Source organism: Oryx dammah, unplaced genomic scaffold (genome assembly GCF_014754425.2).
Source record: "Oryx dammah isolate SB20612 unplaced genomic scaffold, SCBI_Odam_1.1 HiC_scaffold_3, whole genome shotgun sequence".
Lineage (NCBI taxonomy): Eukaryota > Metazoa > Chordata > Mammalia > Artiodactyla > Bovidae > Oryx > Oryx dammah.
The window spans coordinates 76,874,407-76,897,174 of NW_024070187.1; the positions used below are offsets into that span (position 1 = coordinate 76,874,407).

Sequence of the window (22,768 nt, forward strand, 5' to 3'; positions counted from 1 at the left end):
AAAAGTTTTTATATCTTCTAAATTGGAAAAAGAAACCTTGAAAGTATGTTATATATTCTTTAAAGTACTTCCTTTTCTTGCATTCCAATGATCAAGCTTATTAGCTTGAAAAACATTGATCCTTAAATAATGAGCCAGGAAACATGATTCTATCTGAAAGTTTTAAAAAAATAAAAGATGTCAATTTGCTGCCATTATTTTAAGATCTTGAGATATTTCTATCACATACTAGAACCACAGTTTTCATAGATTACAAGACAAAAATCATTAGTAAGAAATGCAAACTTCTCTTTATATAGTTTGTCATTTACTTTATACTATTCAGAGTTTCAAGTTTTCAAAAAATCATGAGGAACTATGAAATTCAATTTTATAACAGGTATCTTAATGAATTTTCATGAACATTTCACATATAATTTTATGTTATGTCTGACTTGATGATCAAAGGATTACATTTAGTGAACTATTGCAGTTATTAGTGTACTTTTTGACACTGAAGATACAATATATTTATCAATTAAATTTGGATTTCTCATGTAATACAAAGAACTATTGGTTTCTATTTTAATGTTCATTAGAAATCTGGATATATACCCCAGTTCAAATGAAAATGTAGAATTTCATAGCATATACTAAGCCTAAAGAAAATCCAGAATAAAACATCAAATAGACTGAAGCTTTCTCAATCTAAATATTGATTTCAGAAAAAGGCAGTGATTCTCCCTTGCTCTTTGGATTTCTAGTTAATATATGAATTTCCAAAACACTTAAAAGAAAAACACTTTTTTCCGTGTAGCTCTTTTTTTGAGGTCAGAAGGTCAATACACAACAGCAAATGTAATAACAAGTATGTGTATGGTACCTTTGTATATTAAAATTATATGTTATTGAATATTTTTTGCATATTAAATAAAAGGAGCTTTTGGAACTTTTTTGATACACACAACAGCCCTATGAACAAAGATCTATATTTCTACACATTTCAAAGATGAAGACTGTGAGGGTCAGAGTGGATGAATAATGTGCCCAGTGTTGTAAAATGCTCATCTGAGTGCAGGCAGATTGATTCTCAAATCAGTGCTTTCAGTTATTAAGATACACTATCTTTCATGTATTAGTATTGATAATCATACAGTGATCTTATTTGCTTCCAATGTAATTCCAAAATTTTATATCTTAATTGCACATCCACATTTGTGCTTAGTTGCTCAGTCGTGTCCAACTCTTTGCAATCCCATGAACTGTAGCCTGCCAGGCTACTCTGTTCGTGAGATTTCCCAGGCAAGAATACTGGAGTGGGTTGCCATTTCCTTCACCAGGAGATCTTCCAGACTCAGGGATTGAACCCATGTCTCCTGCATTGCAGGAGGATTCCTGTCTAAGCCACCAGGGGGAAGCATCTTATTTTCATGGAAACTACCAATTCCTTTTTATAAATTTTCATAAATTCATTTTTATAAACCTACTGATTCATTTTATAAATCTGATAGATGGAGATACTAAAGTGTGATAATTTTTTGCTGTTTGTGTCCAATATACTAATTCATTATTCATTCTCATAATTGATACTCCTAATGTCTTTCATATAAGTTAGCTCTTTGACCATATTGTACTGAGTTATAAGAATTTGTATAGCATTGAGTTTGGAGATAGTATAATTAAAGTTTTATTTTATTAGTCATTTATTTAATATTTATTAATCCTGATTTATTATATACTCAATTCTTCCAAATTTCAGACTTACCCAATTTATCAGGAGTGTAAAATTCTGAGATTCAAAATTTAATATTGGTGTTTACTCTCCTCAACACTGCAATATTATTGTAAGGACATTGAGGGATAGGAATAAAAATGTTTATGATGTATTCAAAACCATTTATTTTCTTTATTTGGTTCATTTCACTCTCCTCTTTATATTTTTATATAAGCAAGTGTAAAAATATAGCTTTTAGTAGTAATATATTAATAGTAATAAAATCCACAGTTGAAATAATATCTTATCTATTTATAAATTTTATATTCATTATATAATTTTCATATTTTTCAAAGGATTTTAATATATTTAATGCTAACTAATTTAAACATATGACCATGATGAAACATTGTTTATATTTTACTCAAAAATATTGAATTACATTCTAAATGACTTTTCCTTTTAATCTTCCTACACTGCTTAAAAAAAGATAACGGAATAATAATTCTAGGATGGTATTGTCCCAGTAAGATAAAATATATGTGAAATAAACATGTATTTTCCTTCATTTTCCTTCACACCAAACCTTACCCATTCTACTATTTTCTTTAAAAAAGAAAAAAAAATTCTGTGTATCTAATATAATGAAGAGGAAATTTTAAAACTAGTTAAAGAATTAATCTTCTTTTTATCTTGAAGTTTAGGTAATATGTCCTTTAAAAATTTTATTAAATATAATATTCTATTTTGAATTATTAAAGTTAGAGAAAGAATATCCTATAACTAAATTGATTCATTATATTGTTTCTGTCCATTTGTCATCTGTCTATACTGATGTATTATATTACAAGACTTTTGGCAAACCACTCCAGTATTCTTGCCTGGAAAATCCCATGGACAGAGCAGCCTGGAGGGCTGCAGTCCATGGAGTCACAAGACTCGAACAAGACTTAGCAACTAAACCACAATTATAGCATTAATTTATAAGTTAATGTTTTGGTTATGAAATCTTTTGAAGATGTATTTCTCTTTTTTTAGCTAAGCTTCTAGGGGGCTAGATTTTAATAGCCTTTTTTGTTCTTTGGAATTGTTGGAGAAGGAAATGGCCACCCACTCCAGTATTCTTGCCTGGAAAATCCCATGGACAGAGAAGCCTGGTAGACTACAGTCCATGGGATCACAATAATTGTTATAGACTATATAAACTAAACATATGCATAAGTATTTTCAATCTATGTGCATACATGCTAAGTCGCTTCAGTTATGTTCAACTCTTTGTGACACTATGGACTATAGCCTGCTAGGCTCCTCTTTCCATGGGATTCTCCAGGCAAGAATACTGGAGTGGGTTGCCATGTCCTTATCCAGGGGATCTTTCCGACCCTGGGATCGAACCCATGTATCTTATGTCTCCTACATTAGCAGGAGGGACTTCCCTGGTGGCTCAGACGGTAAAGAATCTGCCTACAATGTGGTAGACCCGAGTTCAGTCCCTGGGTTGGGAAGATCTCCTGGAGAAGGAAATGGCAACCCTCTCCAGTATTCTTGCCTGGAAAATCCTATGGACAGAGGAGCCTGGTAGGCTACAGTCCATGGGGTCGCAAAGAGTCAGACACGACTGAGCGACTTCACTTTTCACTTTTCTTTACCACTAGTACCCCTAAAAATTCTCTACCATAGAGGCCCCTAAAAATTCTGAACTTTAGTCTAAGGATCACTCCTAAAGATAATATTATGACCTTAATATTTAAAATTTTGAATTTTAAATGTAAGGATAAAATGATAAATGTCTGATAAAAGGAAAATGTACTTACTAAGAAAAATGGATATTTTTTCTTATTTGTACCTTGAAAACTACACAATATGTTTTATTTCATTTTCCATGTCACAACTTGTAAATTCTAAGATAACTTGCAAGTTCCTATTAACATCACCAAGAACATCTTAAGCCCTTGTGTCCATATTTTCATAAGACCTTAAAATAATTACAGTAAAATTGTTTCAGTCTTACAACTTGGGATGAATTTTTGTATCAATGGACTTTCATTGGTGAATCAGAATGAAAATTATTCAACTTTAGAAACTAGCTATGTAGATTTTTTTTAATAAAAAGTGAATCAATAGAATATATCTTTGTCACCATAACAGGTGGCAACATTATCATCAATTTAATTTAGATTTGATGGAAAGACATTCTGAAACTAGATTCTTTAAGCCAGTAGAATATCTGACAAAATGATGGAAAATAACTGACATATTATAGATAAACTTTAGTGATATTTAGATTTTAAACTATTGTATATTATTCATGTCATTCTGGAGATAAAATTAATAAATAGTTCTTTGTCATTAGCATGAATTTCTATATTGCATGTGAACTAGGGATTCTTATAGCTAAAACCTGCTTTAGTAATTATTGCACAGGCTAAGGCACAATAAAAATTATTCTCAATTATAGTAGCTTAAATTTACATTAGAGTATAGAAATAGGTGATCTAAATCTAAAAGGTGGCTCCCCATCAATAAGTTCAGTTCAGTTCAGTTCAGTCTCTCAGTCGTGTCTGACTCTTTGCGACCCCATGAATCGCAGCACGCCAGGCCTCCCTGTCCATCACCAACCCTCGGAGTTCACTCAGACTCACGTCCATCGAGTCAGCAATGCCACCCAGCTGTCTCATCCTCTGCCATCAAACAAGCTTCCTATTAGATCTGAGGCTGTATTGTCAATGTCTCCTAGGAAAAGAGAAGGATAAAAAGGTCCAGGGAAGCCCAATTCCAATCTTTTAATTGCTAAGACCCAGAAATGTCACAGTTCACCTATGTTCATATTCCCATGAATTAAACGCATTGCCATCAGTTCAGCTCAGTCACTCAGTCCTGTCCGACTCTGCAAAACCAAGGACTGGAGCACTCCAGGCTTACCTGTCCATCACCAGCTCCCGGAGCTTGCTCAAACTCATGTCCGTTGAGTCAGTGATGCCATGCAACCATCTCATCCTCTATTGTCCCCTTCTCCTCCTGCCTTCAATCTTTCCCAGCTTCAGGGTCTTTTCCAAGGAGTCATTTCTTCACATCACGTGGCCAGAGTATTGGAGTTTCAGCTTTAGCATCAATGAATATTCAGAACTGATTCCCTTAGAATTCACTGGTTTGATTTCCTCCTGTCCAAGAGATTCTCAAGCATCTTCTCCAACACCACAGTTCAAAAGCATAAATTATTTGGCACTCAGCTTTCTTTATAGTCCAACTATCACATCCATACCTGACTTCTGGAAAAACATACTTTTAAACTGATGGGCCTTTCTTGGCAAAGTAATTTCTCTGCTTTTAATATGCTGTCTACAATTATCATAACTTTTCTTCCAAGGAGCAAGCATCTTTTAATTTCATGGCTGCAGTCACCATCTGCATTGACTTTGGAGCCCAAGAAAATAAAGTCTCTCACTGTTTCCATACTTTCCCCGTCTATTTGCCGTTAAGTGATGGGACCAATGCTATGATCTTCATTTTTTTGAATGTTGAATTTTAAGCCAGCTTTTTCACTCTCCTCTTTCACTTTCATCAAGAGGCTCTTAAGTTCATCTTTGGTTTCTGCCATAAGGGTGGTGGTATCTCCATATATGAGGTTATTGATATTTCTCCTGGAAAACTTGATTCCAGCTTATGCTTCATCCAGCCCAGCATTTCTCATGATGTCCTCTGCATATAAGTTAAATAAGCAGAGTGACAATATATAGCCTTGACATCCTCCTTTCCCATTTTTGAACAGTTCTGTTGTTCACGTCTGGGGTCTGTTGCTTCTTGACCTGCATACAGATTTCTCAGAAGGCAGGTAAGGAGGTCTGTATTCTCATCTCTTTAAGAATTTTCCACTGTTTGTTGCAATCCACACAGTAAAAGACTTTGGCATAGTCAATAAAGCAAAAGTAAATCTTTCCAGAACTCTCTGGCTTTTTCTATGATACAATGGATATTGGCATTTTGATCTCTGGTTCCTCTGCCTTTTCTAAATCTAACTTGAACATCTGTTCAAGTCCTCAGTTCATATACTGTTGAAGCCTCACTGAGAATTTTCAGCATTACTTTGCTGTCTTGGGAAATGAGTGCCGTTGTGTGGTCGTTTGAACATTCTTTACCATTGCCTTTCTTTGGTATTAGAATGAAACCCGACCTTTTCCAGTCCTGTGGCCACTGCTGAGTTTTCCAAATTTGCTGACATATTGTGTGCAGCACTTTAACAGCATCATCTTTCAAGACTTGAAATATCTCACCTGGAATTCCATCACCTCCACTAGCTTTGCTCGTAGTGATGCTTCCTAAGGCCCACTTGACTTCAGACTCTAGGGTGTCTGGCTGTAGGTGAGTGATAACACCATCGTGGTTATCTGGGTCACAAAGATCTTTTTTTGTGCAGTTTTTCTGTGTATTCCTGTCACCGTTTCTTAATATCTTCTGCTTCTGTTAGGTCCATACCATTTCTGTCCTTTATTGTGCCCATCTTTGCATGATATGTTCCTTTGGTATCTCTAATTTTCTTGAAGAGATCTCTAGTCTTTCCCATTGTATTGGTTTCTATTTCTATGCATTGATCACTAAGGAAAACTTTCTTATCTGTTTGCTAGTCTTTGGAACTCTGCATTCAAATGGGTATACATTTCCTTTCCTCCTTTGCCTTCAGTTTTTCTTCTATTCTCAGCTATTTGTTAGGTCTCCTCAGAAAACCATTTTACCTTTTTGAATTTCTTTTACTTGGGGATGGTCTTGATACCACCTCCTAGACAGTGTCAGGAACCTCTTTCCATAGTTTTTCAGGCCGTGTGTCTATCAGATCAATCCCTTGAATCTGTTTGTCACTTCCACTGTATAATCATAAGGGATTTGATTTAGGTCATGCTTAAATGGTCTAGTGGTTTTCTCTACTTTCTTCTATTTAAGTCTCAATTAGGCAATAAGGAGTTCAGAATCTGAGCCACAGTCAACTCCCAGTCTTGTTTTTACTGACTGTATCAATTCAGTTCAGTTCAGTCGCTCAGTCGTGTCCGACTCTTTGCGACGCCATGAATCGCAGCACGCCAGGCCTCCATGTCCATCACCAACTCCTGGAGTTCACTCAGACTCATGTCCATGGAGTCAGTGATGCCATCCAGCCACCTCATCCTCTGTCGTCCCCTTCTCCTCCTGCCCCCAATCCCTCCCAGCATCAGAGACTTTTCCAATGAGTCAACTCTTCACATGAGGTGGCCAAAGTACTGGAAGTTTCAGCTTTAGCATCATTCCTTCCAAAGAAACCCCAGGACTGATCTCCTTCAGAATGGACTGGTTGGATCTCCTTGGAGTCCAAGGGACTCTCAAGAGTCTTCTCCAACACCACAGTTCAAAAGCATCAATTCTTCAGCGCTCAGCCTTCTTCACAGTCCAACTCTCACATCTATACATGACCACTGGAAAAACCACAGCCTTGACTAGACGGACCTTAGTCGGCCAAGTAATGTCTCTGCTTTTGAATATGCTATCTAGGCTGATCATAACTTTTCTTCCAAGGAATAAATGTCTTTTAATTTCATGGCTGCACTCACCGTCTGTAGTGATTTTGGAGCCCCAAAAAATAAAGTCTGACACTGTTTCCACTGTTTCTCCATCTATTTGCCATGAAGTGATGGGACCACATGCCATGATCTTCGTTTTCTGAATGTTGAGCTTTAAGCCAACTTTTTCACTCTCCTCTTTCACTTTCATCAAGAGGCTTTTTAGTTCCTCTTCACTTTCTGCCATAAGGGTGGTGTCATCTGCATATCTGAGGTTACTGATATTTCTCTTGGCAATCTTGATTCCAGCTTGTGTTTCTTCCAGCTCAGCGTTTCTCATGATGTACTCTGCATAGAAGTTAAATAAGCAGGGTGACAATATACAGCCTTGACATACTCCTTTTCCTATTCGGAATCAGTCTGTTGTTCCATGTCCAGTTCTAACTGTTGCTTCCTGACCTGCATACAGATTTCTCAAGGGGCAGGTCAGGTGGTCTGGTATTCCCATCTCTCTCAGAATTTTCCACAGTTTATTGTGATCCACACAGTCAAAGGCTTTGGCATAGTCAATAAAGCAGAAATAGATGTTTTTCTGGAACTCTCTTCCTTTTTCCATGATCCATTGGATGTTGGCAATTTGATATCTGGTTCCTCTGCCTTTTCTAAAACCAGCTTGAACATCAGAAAGTTCACAGTTGACATATTGCTGAAGCCTGGCTTGGAGAATTTTGAGCCTTACTTTACTAGCCTGTGTGATGAGTGTAATTGGGCGGTAGTTTGAGCATTCTTTGACATTGCCTTTCTTTGGGATTGGAATGAAAACTGACCTTTTCCAGTCCTGGGTCCCCTGCTGAGTTTGCCAAATGTGCTGGCATATTGAGTGCAGCACTTTCACAGCATCATCTTTCAGGATTTGAAACAGCTCAACTGGAATTCCATCACCTCCACTAGCTTTGTTCGTAGTGATGCTTTCTAAGGCCCACTTGACTTCACATTCCAGAATGTCTGGCTCTAGTATAGAGCCTCTCTATCTTTGGCTGCAAAGGATATAGTCAATCTGATTTTCGTATTGACCATCTGGTGATGTCCATGTGTGGAGTCATCTCTTGTGTTGTTGGAAGAGAGTGTTTGCTGTGATCAGTGCATTCTCTTGGCAGAACTCGGTTAGCCTTAGCCCTGCTTCATTTTGTACTCCAACTGCAAACTTGCCTGTTACTCCAGGTATCTCTTGTTTTCCTACTTTTCCATTCTAGTCCCCTATGATGAAAAGGACATCTTTTTTTTTTTTTTTGGTGTTAGTTTTAGAAGGTATTTAGGAGTTCATAGAACCATTCAACTTCAGCTTATTCTGCATTAGTTGTTGGGGCATAGACTTGGATTACTGGGATATTGAATATTTCGCTTTGGAAACGAACAGAGATCATTCTGTCGTTTTTGAGATTGCACCCAACTGCTGAATTTCAGACTCTTTTATTGACTGTGAGGGCTACTCCATTTCTTCTAAGGGATTCTTGCCCACAGTAGAAGATATAATGATCTTCTGAATTAAATTTGCCCATTCCAGTCCATTTTAGTTCACTGATTCCTAAAATGTCAATGTTCACTCTTGTCTTCTCCTATTTGACCACTTCCAATTTAACTTGATTCATAGACCTAACAATCTGGGTTTCTATGTAATATTGTTCTTTACTGCATTGGACTTTTACTTCCATCACCAGTTCCATCCACAACTGGGCGTTATTTCCACTTTAGCTTTGTTTCTTCCTTCTTTCTGGAGTTATTTCTCTTATGATCTCCAGTAACGTATTGGGCACTTACTGACCTGGGCAGTTCATCTTTCAGTGCCCTATCTTTTTGCCTTTTGATACTGTTCATGGGGCTCTCAAGGCAAGAATACTGAAGTGGTTTGCCATTCCCTTCTCCAGTAGACCACATTTTGTCAGAACTCTCCACCATGACCTGTTCGTCTTGGGTGGCCCTACATGGCATGGCTCAAGTTTCATTGAATTAGGCAAGCTTGTGGTCCTTGTGATCAGTTTGGTTAGTTTTCTGTGACTGTTTTTCATTTTGTCTGCCCTCTGATGATTACTGATGCTCAGTAAATCATTAATCTAATTTTCTGTTAATGGGTAGGGCTGTGTTCCCTCCCTGTTGTTTGGCCTAATGCCAAACTGTCAACCCATGCCTCCACTGGAGACTCCTGGACACTCACAGGCAAGTCTGACTCAGTCTCTTGTGGGGACACTGCTTCTTTCTCCTGGCTCCTGTGTGTACAAGGTTTTGTTTGTGCCCTCCAAGAGTCTGTTTCTCCAGTCCTGTGGAAGTTCTATAATCAAATCCCAGTGGCCCCCATAGTCAAATTCCCTAGGGTTCTCTGTCCCTTTGCCAGATCCCCAGTTTGGGAAGTCTGCTGTGGGTCCTAGAACTTTCTGAACAGTTCAAGAATTTCTGTGGTATAATTTTTCTGCAGTTTGTGTGTAGCTAACTCTAAGTAAAATTTGAATTGGAATTGCAGTCTTTGCTACTGAGTATAGCAAGTAGCTGATCCCCAGAGTTGCCAACAAAAATCACAGAATAGCACCCTGATATCTCTCTTTTTTGGTATTTCTCATTAAGGTAGACATCTCACTCTAGCAATTATAGTCCAAGTTCTATATATGTATATGTATATATATCTATATATATATATACATGTGTGTGTGTGTGTATAATATTTTTAGTGAGCCATAGTTGCTTTACAGTGTTGTGTTAGCTTCTCCTGTACATCAAAGAGAATCGACTGTATATTGTTTTTGAAACATTTAGGTAGCTTAATATAATTTTGTATAGCATTTTTGTAGATATCCCTACATGTTAACCTGTGTAACTTTCTTTACCTAATATTGTACTGTATAAATTAAAATAGAGTCATTCTAATAATAAATTTAGCATCATCGGTGGAAACTGTTGATACCAAGGAGATGCATATAGTAGAATAAATATCATGCTATTATCTTCTGTAAGTTTTCAATATTAATGTAAGTACAGGATTTTCTTTTTAGGCACAATTTACAAGTGTTAAATATGATCAATTCTTAGAAATTCTTCTCTTTATCTTTTTCCATATCCATGACATTATTTAAATATTTCTTAAAATTTCATTTCCTGGCTAAAAACTCTCTTTGAATCTTCTAGTTCAGCACTGTCCAATAGAACTTTCTGTGATGACAGAAATGTTCTAGAACTGCCCTGTTCAACATGGTAGCTACTGAAGTTTCTAAGTATTTGTAATGTAACTAGTGTGACCAAAGGAAATGAATTTTAAACTTAATCTCCTTTTAATTAATTTAAATTTAAATATAAATAAACCCATGTGGCCAGTAACTCCATATTAGACATTATAGTTAGTCACTCCCTGCTCCATCTCCAAACTTATTTTCACCATATCTATTTTACAGCATAATATTTACTCCTGAAGCATCATCAAATGAATTTAACTGTTCAACATTTATTATTTTCTGTTATATTCTTTGGGGTGGTAAGAAATTCTGTATTTTCAGAATGAAAATGGTCTAATAGTAACTATGGAATATTTATCAAACAATATGTCAGGTACTATTCTGAGCACTTGATACACAATGTATCATTTCATTATCACAGGAAACTTACATTATAATTATCACCATTTTACAGATGTAAAAATTGACACAACCACAGGGAAATTATTAATAATTTTTGCCTAATATCAAATAGCTAGTAAGTGACTAAGTTAGGATGTAAACCTCAGGCAAACTGGCCTCAAATCCCAGGCTGTCACTCTGTTCTTTCCTCTTTTATCATGCTGGAGAGTGAGATTTTTTATCTGTGGTTTGCTTTGTTCAAAATGCATCACAGTTGGAGCCTTTCTAAGAGCTTTACTTTGTATGCATGATATCAGAAACCATTGCCTCTGGCAAGAGGTAAGAGAATAGAGGACCAAGGTTTCTGTTTCTTTTCAGTCCTGTCACAGTTCACTGAGAAGCAACTATGTTTAAAAAAAAAAAAAATCCAAAATATTCCCTAACTAATCTCTACTGATTTGGTGCTTGGATCTCATTTTATGTGGATGATACTAAATAGTACATATAAGTGATAATGGACAGGTGCTGTCTGTTTGCTCCTATTACTACAAAAGATTGTTCAACAATTTTTCTCAATGCACCATCAGAAATAATTTTAAAGTAGTCTTGTTGATTATTTTCAATGGGCTATAATGTTCCGATTTAACTCAGGTCAATCATCTGCAAGTTAAAATTACTCAGAAGTGTACTGTCCATAGTTAAGTAATCTTACCTACTAATATTATAGAATAAGGAGACCTTTAGGTGACATGAAATCTGTCATTTTAAGTATGCCCCCAAGCCTTTTCCAGGTTGCTCATAAGATTTCTCATTCTCTAGAGAAATGTGGTCTCTTAGAAATAAATGTCTCTGTCAAGTCACAAGTAATATGTGCACATGATGAAAAAAAATGGAATTTTTTAGTCTCATAAGGGATATTGCAGTATTGTAAAATTGATTTTGTTCCTTGTTATTTAGGTTCTCATGGTCATTTTAGGATTTACCTTCTGGATATAAAGGGAAGATTATGATGCCTTCTAGGGAGGTGGGCGACAGAGGCCTTTGGGAACCAGGAGAATATTTTTCATATGAAATTCTTTGTCATAAAATGCTAATGTTGGTGTTCTTGTCTTTATGTCTATGCATTCTTTAGCTATGAGGATAACAGACCCTTCATCAAGTAAGAATGACCTGAATGGCTGATAAATTTCATTTATCAGTGTGGTCCCATGAACCAGCTGTCAGATCAGTACTGAAAAATCATTAGAGCTTCTGTCATTCACATTGAGGCAGAAGAGCAAACTGTGCAGGAAAATAATCAGGCATACAACTTCTCTGCAGAATAAATATGCTGCGGGTGTATTGCCAGAAAAATTCTGCTTCACCTCTTTTAATTGGATATCACCTGAACTTAGTGCCACAGTAATAGCAACTTCATGTGGTACAGACTTGTTTTGCTTTTATTAGCTTTCTCTTTTCATTGTGATGTGCTCCTCTGTGCTGCATATGTCGTCATTTCTGTTGCTTGTTCGGACATCATTCATCTAAAGCTATTTCATGATTTAGTGTTATTTCTTCAAATGATTTTCTGGATATGAAACTACTGAGTTACAAATGATACTAATGAAGTTCTTAGGCTAAATATCCAAAAGAAGGGGAAATACCTCCTTCAAAAATTAAATCTTGCGTATGCAAAATAATCTCTTTCAAATTTGACACATATCTTGATTATCGATCATATCTTTTAAGCTTCTGAAACAAAGCTACAAGTCTGTACTAATCTAATAAAAATAAACGTAAATGTTAAGATTTGGGCTTTTTCTCCTTTGTACATTTTAAAATTCTATGTCCTGCAGCAATAAACAAGATTGGCAACCTTTCGGTGATCTTGCTGTAGACTTTCAGTTTGTTCTTCTGGTGAAGAGTCCTTTGTTTTCATTTTCTCCAGTACCATTTCACTTATTTCTTCATGCTCTTACTTCTTTTTTCTTTAGAATTGGGCTCATCACTGTTTTATATCATTAACACTTGAGCCCATATGTGTTTTCTAGGGGATAGCTGACTTGAATATTTTATCCTATCATTTTATTTCTAAAGCTGAATAACAATTTTGTCTTGGTTTAATGGCAACTCTTCCCATTTTTCCTTTTTCCAGTATATGTAAAAAACTGAGAGCTTTATCTTGAAAGTTCTCATACTTCTGAATCTGCTTGTGAAACAAGATATTAACTTCTAAGATGTTTTCTAATTCTTATATACAAACATGTCACATACATGTTTGTGGCATGGCAAACTTCCTTTAGGGATTCTTTATTCAAGATTATTAATGTTTTAAATTAAGCACATTAAATTTAGGGGATGTTTGCATCTGAAATATAGTGGCTGATGGTTATAGAAGGAAAATGGTAAATATTTGAGATTAACTTTAATAAGACTTTAATAATATTTAACTACTCTGGGACATATCTTTCTTAAAATGTAGTTCTCTCTGAAAAATTTATTAAACCTAGCTTCAGATTATAGTAAATATATGCAATTTTCCATCCTTTGTTTTGCAAAGTTTCAATCCCCATAAATATTCATTTCTTAGACAATGTAAGTAGAGGATAGTAGTCTGCTGAAAAGAAATATTAATTTACCATGTTCAGGAAAGTATACTGGGAAAGGAAAGGATGGGCTAAGATTACAGAAATCTAGACTGTTTTGGTCCTATTGTATGTACATAGAAGTTGAGAAGATTCCATTTTCAATTATTGGATTCCTATCTATTGGAAAGATTTATTTTATGTTGATAGTGAATACATAACCACAAATATATGAACTTTTGTCACCCATTTACTAATATTGTGAATGGCAGCTTGGAGGAAACTAAGGGAATGGAGTGAGAGTGGGGATTTTTCTTCCGTTCTGGACTACTTTGTTCATACCTCTCCATCCCATTTTCAACTTCATTTTCTCCCATGAGTTTACAGACACTTCAAAGACATGAAGGTGTCCTGAGCCTTTGGGCTTCTTTTCAGTAAAGCTGCCAATTGCCTGATTTCCAAAGTCTAGTCCAACATAACCCAGAAGACAGCAATCCAAAGGCTGAAAGAGTAGATGGTGATCTAGAGGGGAACTATTTTTTTTTTTCCATCTACTGTATATCACATTTGTTCTACATAAGTATAGAATCAGACAGAAATTTATATGTGTTCCATATATTGGTTCCTTCTGTTTTTATCAGTACACATTAAATTTTTTATGGAAAAATAGGAAATTTGGAAAAATGGGGTAAAAGTGTATCAGGTGAAGCACTAATGGAAAGAGTCTAGTCAAATAAATGTTATCATACCAATGAGACCAGTGGAGACTAACATAACTTTACAGACTCTCCCACCTTGTCATTAACCATAACTACATCTCCATATCATTCACATATGTGCTGCAAATATGTGAATAGTTTAATAGTACAAATCTGCTTTGCTTAAATGAATTTCTGTGTTCATAACATTTTCATTCATGTATATCTCCTCAAGCTTGAAAACTTGTAAGTTCTCATTAAAACCTTGAAGTACTTATACCACCTGTCTTACATTTCCTGTCAATAAACTTACCGTAACATTTTTTCAGTGTCAGTATTGTTGATACAATATGACTATGTTAACTAAAAACAAACTATTTGATAAGTCTTAATTTTCTCTTCTCTTTGCAGATCATGGGTTATAGGTGCAATAGCTCTTCTCTGCCTATTAGGATTGACCTGGGCCTTTGGACTCATGTATATTAATGAAAGCACAGTCATCATGGCGTATCTCTTCACCATTTTCAATTCTCTACAGGGAATGTTTATATTCATTTTCCATTGTGTCCTACAAAAGAAGGTAAGTTAGAAATCTCTGTTAAGGAACAAATGGCATACCAAAAAAAAGAATAAATGGCATATATTCTATGATAACAAAACACCCATAATATAAATCATTCTTTATCTTTTTGTATCTAAAAAATAAATATATTATTTGGTTAATTTCACTTTTATAATAGAAAAGAAAAACAAACATAAAATGCAAGTGTAAAAGATGATGAATGTGTTAACAACAAAAGACAGAATTATATTTTGATTTAGACAGTGCACAAAAATAATATTCTTATAGATTTGACCTTAATGTCTTTGATATCATTATTGGCAGACACATGGAATTTGTATATTAGGAAGTAGATGTTCTAAGATGTATGGAGGAAAAGAATATACATATGTATATATTATATGGCACAGCATAGGAAACATATATTTTTCTATTTTTTAAAAAACTAGTTGTATATTCTAAGAAATGTAAATATCTAAACAATTTATGATAGAAAGCATTTATTATTTTAGTGAATGGTAAAACACTTAGTAAATATCTCTATGTATGTGTTAGCTGCTCAGTCATGTCTAACTCTTTGTGACCCCATGGACTTTAGCCCACCATGCTCCTCTGTCCGTGGGATTCTCCAAGCAAGAATACTGGAGTGAATTGCCATTCCCTTTTCAAGGGGAGCTTCCTGACCCAGGAATCCAACCCAAGTCTTCTGCATTACACACAGATTCTTTACTGTCTGAGCCACCAGGGAAACCTAAGATCTTTGAACTTCTTTAAAAGCATATTTTATTAAAATTTATGATTTTGATGATCAGAATGCAATATTTAATTTTTATAATGGTCTATTTTTTTTATTATTTTTCACATCTACCAGGACCTAAAGTGCTAATTTTAAAAGTTAATTTTAGCAACTAAACACTTACATTGCTTTTTTTTTTAATCTCAACATTGATTTTCTCATCTTATACTTTTTAACTCAATTAAAAATGTGGTCTTTATAGTTCTGATCACATAGACTCCTGAGCCAAGACTGTGTCCAAATCCTAGTTCCTCTACTTAATGGCTTATGTGACTTTGGGCCATTTAATTAGCGTGCATGTGCTCCAGTTTCCTCATGTATAAAATGGAGATAATAAAATAATTATGATATATTGAGATGTGGCACTGAAGATGAAATGGGAAAATGTGATTTTTTTTTTCCCTAAGCAACAATAAGACCTACAGTTTTTCTTTGGAAAATGAAAAGTAAATATATCAGTCTATGATATTTGGTTTGAAAGACTAAACAAATTTGAGAAATGTGTGTCCACTTATTGAAATGAGTTCAGTTTTATCCTGTTTTCAGCTTTATATGGTGTTAGATATTAAAAATGTGCTGGCATGATATTAAATGTAAGCTAGAATAACAGTGTTGACTTAGGACAGTTAATGTAGGTTACAGAAAACAGGTTATGATGTTAGAATGGATAAATCTTCCTAAATACTTAATGTGCATTCACCCCAAATTGCAATCATTTAACCTAATAAATGTTTATTCTTTTTTACTCATGGCCCAATTGATGCAGGTGCCTAATGGAGGGACACAGCCAGTGACAGCTCAACTAACCTCACTGTTTTATTTCCATAGTTACTTTGGGTGTTGGTATCCGGCAGATAATCTGAGAAAAAGAGAGGGAACCTTGTATAAAAAGTCTGGAAATGGTTCATATCATTTCCACTCACATTCCATCAGATAGGACACCGTTAGTAGTACCATCCAAACTGCAAGCAAGGCTGGGAAACAGTCTACCTCTTGTACCCCAGGAAGATGAAGAATTGGATATTATAATACAAACAGCTAGTATTTGATCACACTTGGTCAGTGTGAAGACTTGGAGACGTGAGTGACGAGTAAGAATAGAAATGGAAGAAAGTGTCTGAGGAGAAGAATGAAAAGATAGTATCTGAATTAAAGATAGGGGGAAGTGTCCAGAAGTAAACAACAGTGGTCAGTATTATAAAACACTGCAAAGAAGTCAGAAAGACTTGAAAAGATTTCTAGATTTTATTAGAAAGGAACCATAACTGATTGTCAAGAGAAATATGTAAAAAGGTGGAAGCAAAACCAGGAAAAGGTAACATTTGTTCATGTAAATAAGGGAATATTGGGCCTTCATAGGTAGTTATACTAACATTTTCAAATAAAGTAACAATTTGCCAATTCTTTTCTATATTAGCTGGAAATTTTGTTTCAATGTGAGTATTGAAATTTCCTATAGAACAGAAAAGATTTTTATGCTTTATGCATGAATTATTTTGATTGGGATTACTTTCATTAGCCAGTACCTATTAGAGTTTTCCCAATTATTATTTTATTATGTCCAAAATACACATCACTGTTTTGATATCCAGGTAGAGATACCAAATCTCAATCCAAAAACAAATTATGGTTTTTAGTATATTGAATGTATTTTAAAAAGGTGAATTTTTTAAAAATATATGTCATCAAGCTCAATTTTGTGATTCATTACAACAGCATACAGCAAACTACAGTTTTCTTCTTGATTCATTCATTCACTGATGGACAGTTTGGTTCCTTCCATATCTTGGCTGTTGTGAATAGTGCTTCAGTGAATATGGGTGTGCAGATATCTCTTTAAGATCCTAATTTTTGTTTTCTTGGGATATAAGCCCAGAAGTGGGATTGCTGAGTCATATGGTAGTTCCTTTTTCAATTTTGTAAGGAACCTTCATATTGCTTTCCATAACAGCTTTATTTATTTATATTCTCACCAACAGGGCACAATAGCTCTCTTTCCTCTATATTCTCACCAATTCTTATTGTGGTTTAGTCTCTGAGTCATGTCCAACTCTTTGCAACCCTATGGGCTATAGCCCACCAAGCTCCTCTATCCATGGAATTTCCCAGGCAAAAATACTGGAGTGGGTTGCCATTTCCTTCTCCAGAGGATCTTCCTGACCCAGAGATGGAACATATGTCTCCTGTGTCTCCTGCACTGCAGGCAGATTTTTTACCCCTGAGATACCAGAGAAGCACCAACTCTTATCTCTTGTCTTCTTCATGATAGCCATTCTAACACATGTGAAGTGATATCTAATTGTGATTTTGATTTTCATTTTTCTAATTAGTTATATTGAGCATCTTTTCAAGCTAGCCATTTGTATGTCTTCTTAGAAAAAATGTCTATTCATTTCTTTTGTCCATTTTAGGATTGTTTGGGGGGGGCTACTTTTGAGTTGTATGAGTGCTTTGTATATTATTGGTGTTAACTACTTATCAGATATATGATTGGCAAATATTTTCTTCTATTCTGTAGATAGCCATTCAACTCTGTTGTTTCTTTTGCTGTGCAGCAGCTTTTTAGTTTGATATAGTACAACTTATTACTTTTTCTTTTGTTGCTTTTTCTTTCTATGTTTGTGTGTTAGATTCAGAGTTGTGTCCAACTCTTTGCGATCCCATGGATTGTAGCTCACCAGGCTTCTCTGTTCATGGAATTCCTCCAGGCAAGAATACGAAAGAGTAGGTTGCCATTTCTTCCTCCAGAGGATCTTCCCAACCCAGGGACTGAACCTGGGTCTCCCACATTACAGGCAGATTCTTTACTGTCTGAGCCCATAACAAACATTTGGTGAGGTACAGTCCTCTCCACTAGTCCACAGATGGCCTCTTTTGTATTGAAACCCACCTCATGTCCAGCACAGTTGCAGCTGCTGATGCGACCAGACTTCAGGAGAAAAGAGGCTCATTTACTTATGTATAAGCAGAAGCAGCCTAAGGGGCAGGTGTCTAACTTAACATGTACTTCCAAGAGCTTTTGGATGCCCTCCAGTGAGGGCACCAGGGGTGCCATCTTTGGCGTATCCCTCTACCTGCTCTAGCTCTGGGGTGCCATCTTTTTTTCCTCTCCACAGGTGTCTTAAATTTGTAAAAAAAAAAAAAATTGATTGATTGATTTAATAAATTCCAGGCCTGGGAATTCCCTGGCGGTCCAGTGGCCAAGACTCAGCACTCTCAATGCAGGGGGCCCTGTTTAATCCCAAGTCAGGTAACAAGGTCTCATACATGGCAACTAAGAGTTCGCAAATTAGATGTTGTGTATGGTATAAGATAGTGAGGTTCAGTTTCATTCATTTACATGTAGTTATCCAGTTTTCCTAATGCCATTTATTAAGAGACTGTATTTTCCCCATTATTTATTCATAGCTTTCTTATCAGATATTAGTTGACAATATCAGTCCAGTTCAGTTACTCAGTCCTGTCTGATCTTTGCAACCCATGGACTGCAGCACCTCAGGCTTCCCTGTCTATCACCAGCTCTCAAGCTTGCTCAAACTCATGTCCATCTTGTCGGTGATGCCATCCAACCATCTTATCCTCTGTTGCCCAATTCTCCTCTGACCTTAAATCTTTCCCAGCATCAGGGTCTTTTCTAAGGAGTCAGTTCTTTGCATCAGGTGGCCAAACTATTTGGTGGCCAAAGAGTTTCAGCTTCAGCATCAGTCCTTCCAGTGAATATTCAGGATTGATTTCCCTTAGGATTCACTGGTTGGATCTCCTGACAGTCCAGCGGACTCTTGAGAGTCTTCTCCAACCCCACTGCTCAAAACCATTAATTCTTTGGCACTCAGCTTTCTTTATGGTCCAACTCTCACATCCATACATGACTACTAGAAAATCATTGCTTTGACTAGATAGATGGACCTTTGTTGGCAAAGTAATGTCTCTGCTTTTTAATACTAGGTTTGTCATAGCTTTTCTTCCAAGGAGCAAGCATCTTTTAATTCCATGGCTGCAGTCACCATCTGCAGTGATTTTGGAGCCCTCCAAAAAATAAAGTCTCTCACTGTTTTCCATCGTTTCCCCATCTATTTGTCATGAAGTAATGGGGATGGATGCCAGGATTTTCGTTTTTGAATGTTGAGTTTTAAGCCAGCTTTTTCACTCTTCTTTTTCACTTTCACCAAGAGGTTCTTTAGTTCTCTTCACTTTCTGCCATAAGGGTGATGTCATCTGCATATATGAGGCTATTGATATTTCTCCCAGCAATCTTGATTCCAGCTTGTGCCTCATCCAGCCTGGTATTTCTCATGATGTCTAATATAAGTTAAATAAGCAGGGTGACAATACACAGCCTTGACATACTCCTTTCATGATTTGGAACCAGTCTGTTGTTCCACATCCGGTTCTAACTGTTGCTTCTTAACCTGCAAACAGATTTCTCAGGAGGCAGGTTAGGTGGTTTGGTACTCCCATCTCTTTAAGAATTTTCCATAGTTTGTTGTGATCTACACAGTCAAAGGCTTTGCCATAATCAGTAAAGCAGAAGTAGATGTTTTTCTGATATTCTCTTGCTTTTTCTATGATGCAGTGTTGGCATTAGGATCTCTGGTTCCTCTACCTTTTCTAAACCTAGGTTGAACATCTGGAAGTTCATGGTTTACGCACTGCTGAAGCCTCACTGGGAGAATTTTGAGCATTACTTTGCTTGTGTTAGATGAGTGCAATTATGCTTAGTTTGAACATTCTTTACCATTGCCTTTCTGTGGGACTGGAATCAAAAGTGACCTTTTCCAGTCCTGTGGCCACTGCTGAGTTTTCCAAATTTGCTGGTATATTGAGTGCAACACATTCACAGCATCATCTTTTAGGATTTGAAATAGGTCAACTGTAATTCCATCACCTCCACTAGCTTTGTTCATAATGATGCTTCCTAAGGTCCACTTGACTTCACATTCCAGGATGTCCGGCTCTAGGTGAGTGATCACACCATTGTGGTTACCTGGGTTATGAAGATCTTTTTTGTGTAGTTCTGTGTATTCTTGCCAACTCTTCTTAATACATCTGTTAGGTGCATACCATTTCTGTCCTTTATTGTGGCCAACTTTGCACGAAATGTTTCCTTGGCATCTCTGACTTTCTTGAAGAGATCTCTAGTCTTTCCCATTCTATTGTTTTCCTTTATTTCTTTGCATTGATCACTGAGGAAGGCTTTCTTATCTATCCTTGCTATTCACTGGGACTCTGGATTCAAATAGGTATGTGTTTCCTTTTCTCCTTTGCCTTTCATCTCTTTTCTTTTCTCAGCTATTTGTAAAGCCACCTCAGACAACCATTTTACCTTTTTGCATTTCTTTTTCTTTGGGATGGTCTTGATAACTGCCTTCTGTTCAATGTCATGAACCGCCATCCATAGTTCTTCAGGTTCTCTGTCAGATCTAATCCCTTGAATCTATTTGTCATTTCCACTGTGTAATCATAAGGGATTCAAATTAAGTCAAGCCTGAATGGTCTAGTTTCCCTACTTTCTTCAATATAAGTCTGAATTTGGCAATAAGGAGTTCATGATCTGAGCCACAGTCAGTTCGTGGTCTTGTGTTTGCTGATTGTATAGAGCCTCTCTAACTTTGGCTGCAAATAATATAATCAATTTGATTTTGGTATTGACCATCTGGTGATGTCCATGTGTAGAGTCATCTCTTGTGTGTTGGAAGAGGATGTTTTTACTATGACCAGGTATAGACAAGGGTTTATTTATGGGCTCACAATCTGTTCCATTGGGCTTGAATTGTGGCTCAGCTGGTAAAGAATTTGCCTGCAATGCAAGAGACCTGGGCTTGATCCCTGTGTTGCGAAGATCCCCTGGAAAAGGGAAAGGCTACCCACTCCAGTATTCTGGCATGGAGAATGCATGGACTGTGTAGTCCATAGGGTCACATAGAGTCAGACACGACTGAGCAACTTTCATTTCAGAGTCTGATCCTTTGTCTATTGATCTATTTTTCCAATACCATACCATCGTGATTACTATAGTTTTGTGGTATGGTGTGCAGTCTGCAATGTGATGCCTCCATTTTGTTCTTTCTTCTCAGGATTGCTTTGGCTGTTTGGAGTCTTTGGTGGTTCTGTACCTATTTAGGATATCTTTTTCTGTATCTGTGAAAAATATTGGAACTTTTATAGAAACTGCATTGAACCTATGGATAGCTTTGGTTCTTATGGACATTTTAACAGTCTTATTTCTTGTAGGATGTTTTTCTTAAGCCATCTGACTGATTTCAATAATATGCTCGTCTTATGTAGTTACTCATATTTGAGTAGAGAAATGTAAAATGTTCCATTTTTGAGATCATTTGTTTTATAGGATTATTTGTTGATTGATTCAACTCATTAACAACAAAAAAATAATTGTCAGTCATTTTCTAGAGTGTAGGTTACATGATGTGTCACCAGCATCTCTACTTTGTCATTAAGGTCGTCACGTTTGCTTTGTTGTTAATTATGTGAAACATCACAGAAAGTTTCATAATTATTTTATTTCTGATCAGAGAGTATAAAAGAAATATTCTTTGGGCAGGTATATTTTCTTTCCCATCTTTATATATTTTAGAACAACCTCATGTTGAATAATCACATGCCATATCTGATTGGGATAGGATGTTGTATCATGTGAAATAGTGGATTAGAATATTCAAATGACTAAATTGTCAAATAAATTATATTATAATCTGAAGAGATACCTCTCATGGAGATGGTGCATGTTATTTTTGCTTTTTTCTTTTTAACATACATGCTCACCACTTCAGATGTAATCACAGAAAAATAAAGTCTGTAATGATTCAGTAAGTAATATAGCTAAATGTGGGACTAGGTATCACTATATACCTTTATTTACTGATTATTTATATAATCAGTTCAGAACATTTAACATTTTTTGTTAAATTTTCATGCTGAATTCCTGCTTATACAATATTGCTCCCTTTGTAAGTAACAGAAATGGAAGTGCTTCCCTTTGTTCTTTCTCTAATAGCCCCTCTCTCCCCAAAATATCTGTTTAGATTTACATCACTTTACTAAAAAACACTTCCTTTGGTAAGGAGAAAAGCATCACTTGTTGAGTTCATTAGGAAAAACAAAATAGGATATAGGTTATCTGAAAATTTAGGTTCTAGGAGATATTTCATAAATTGAATACAAATTACTAAACTGTAATTGATAATGCCTCCCTATGGGTGGAGATTATTTTAAGTTTCCTGAAATTATAATTAAATATTTGTCCTCATTTTCTCCAGAGACAAAGAATGAGATAATCTAATAGATTAATAATATATAATACCTTATGTTGGTCA

General features: G+C 35.9%; 1 protein-coding gene across 1 annotated transcript in view; it reads left to right on the forward strand.

Moving 5' to 3' along the window:
* ADGRL3 (adhesion G protein-coupled receptor L3) overlaps window positions 1-22,768 on the forward strand; it is a 734,126-nt gene that overhangs the window by 661,087 nt on the left and 50,271 nt on the right. Inside the window, exon 20 of the mRNA XM_040238287.1 lies at window positions 14,491-14,659. Within this exon, the coding sequence (XP_040094221.1) occupies window positions 14,491-14,659 (169 nt within the window). The remainder of the gene's footprint in view (window positions 1-14,490; window positions 14,660-22,768) is intronic.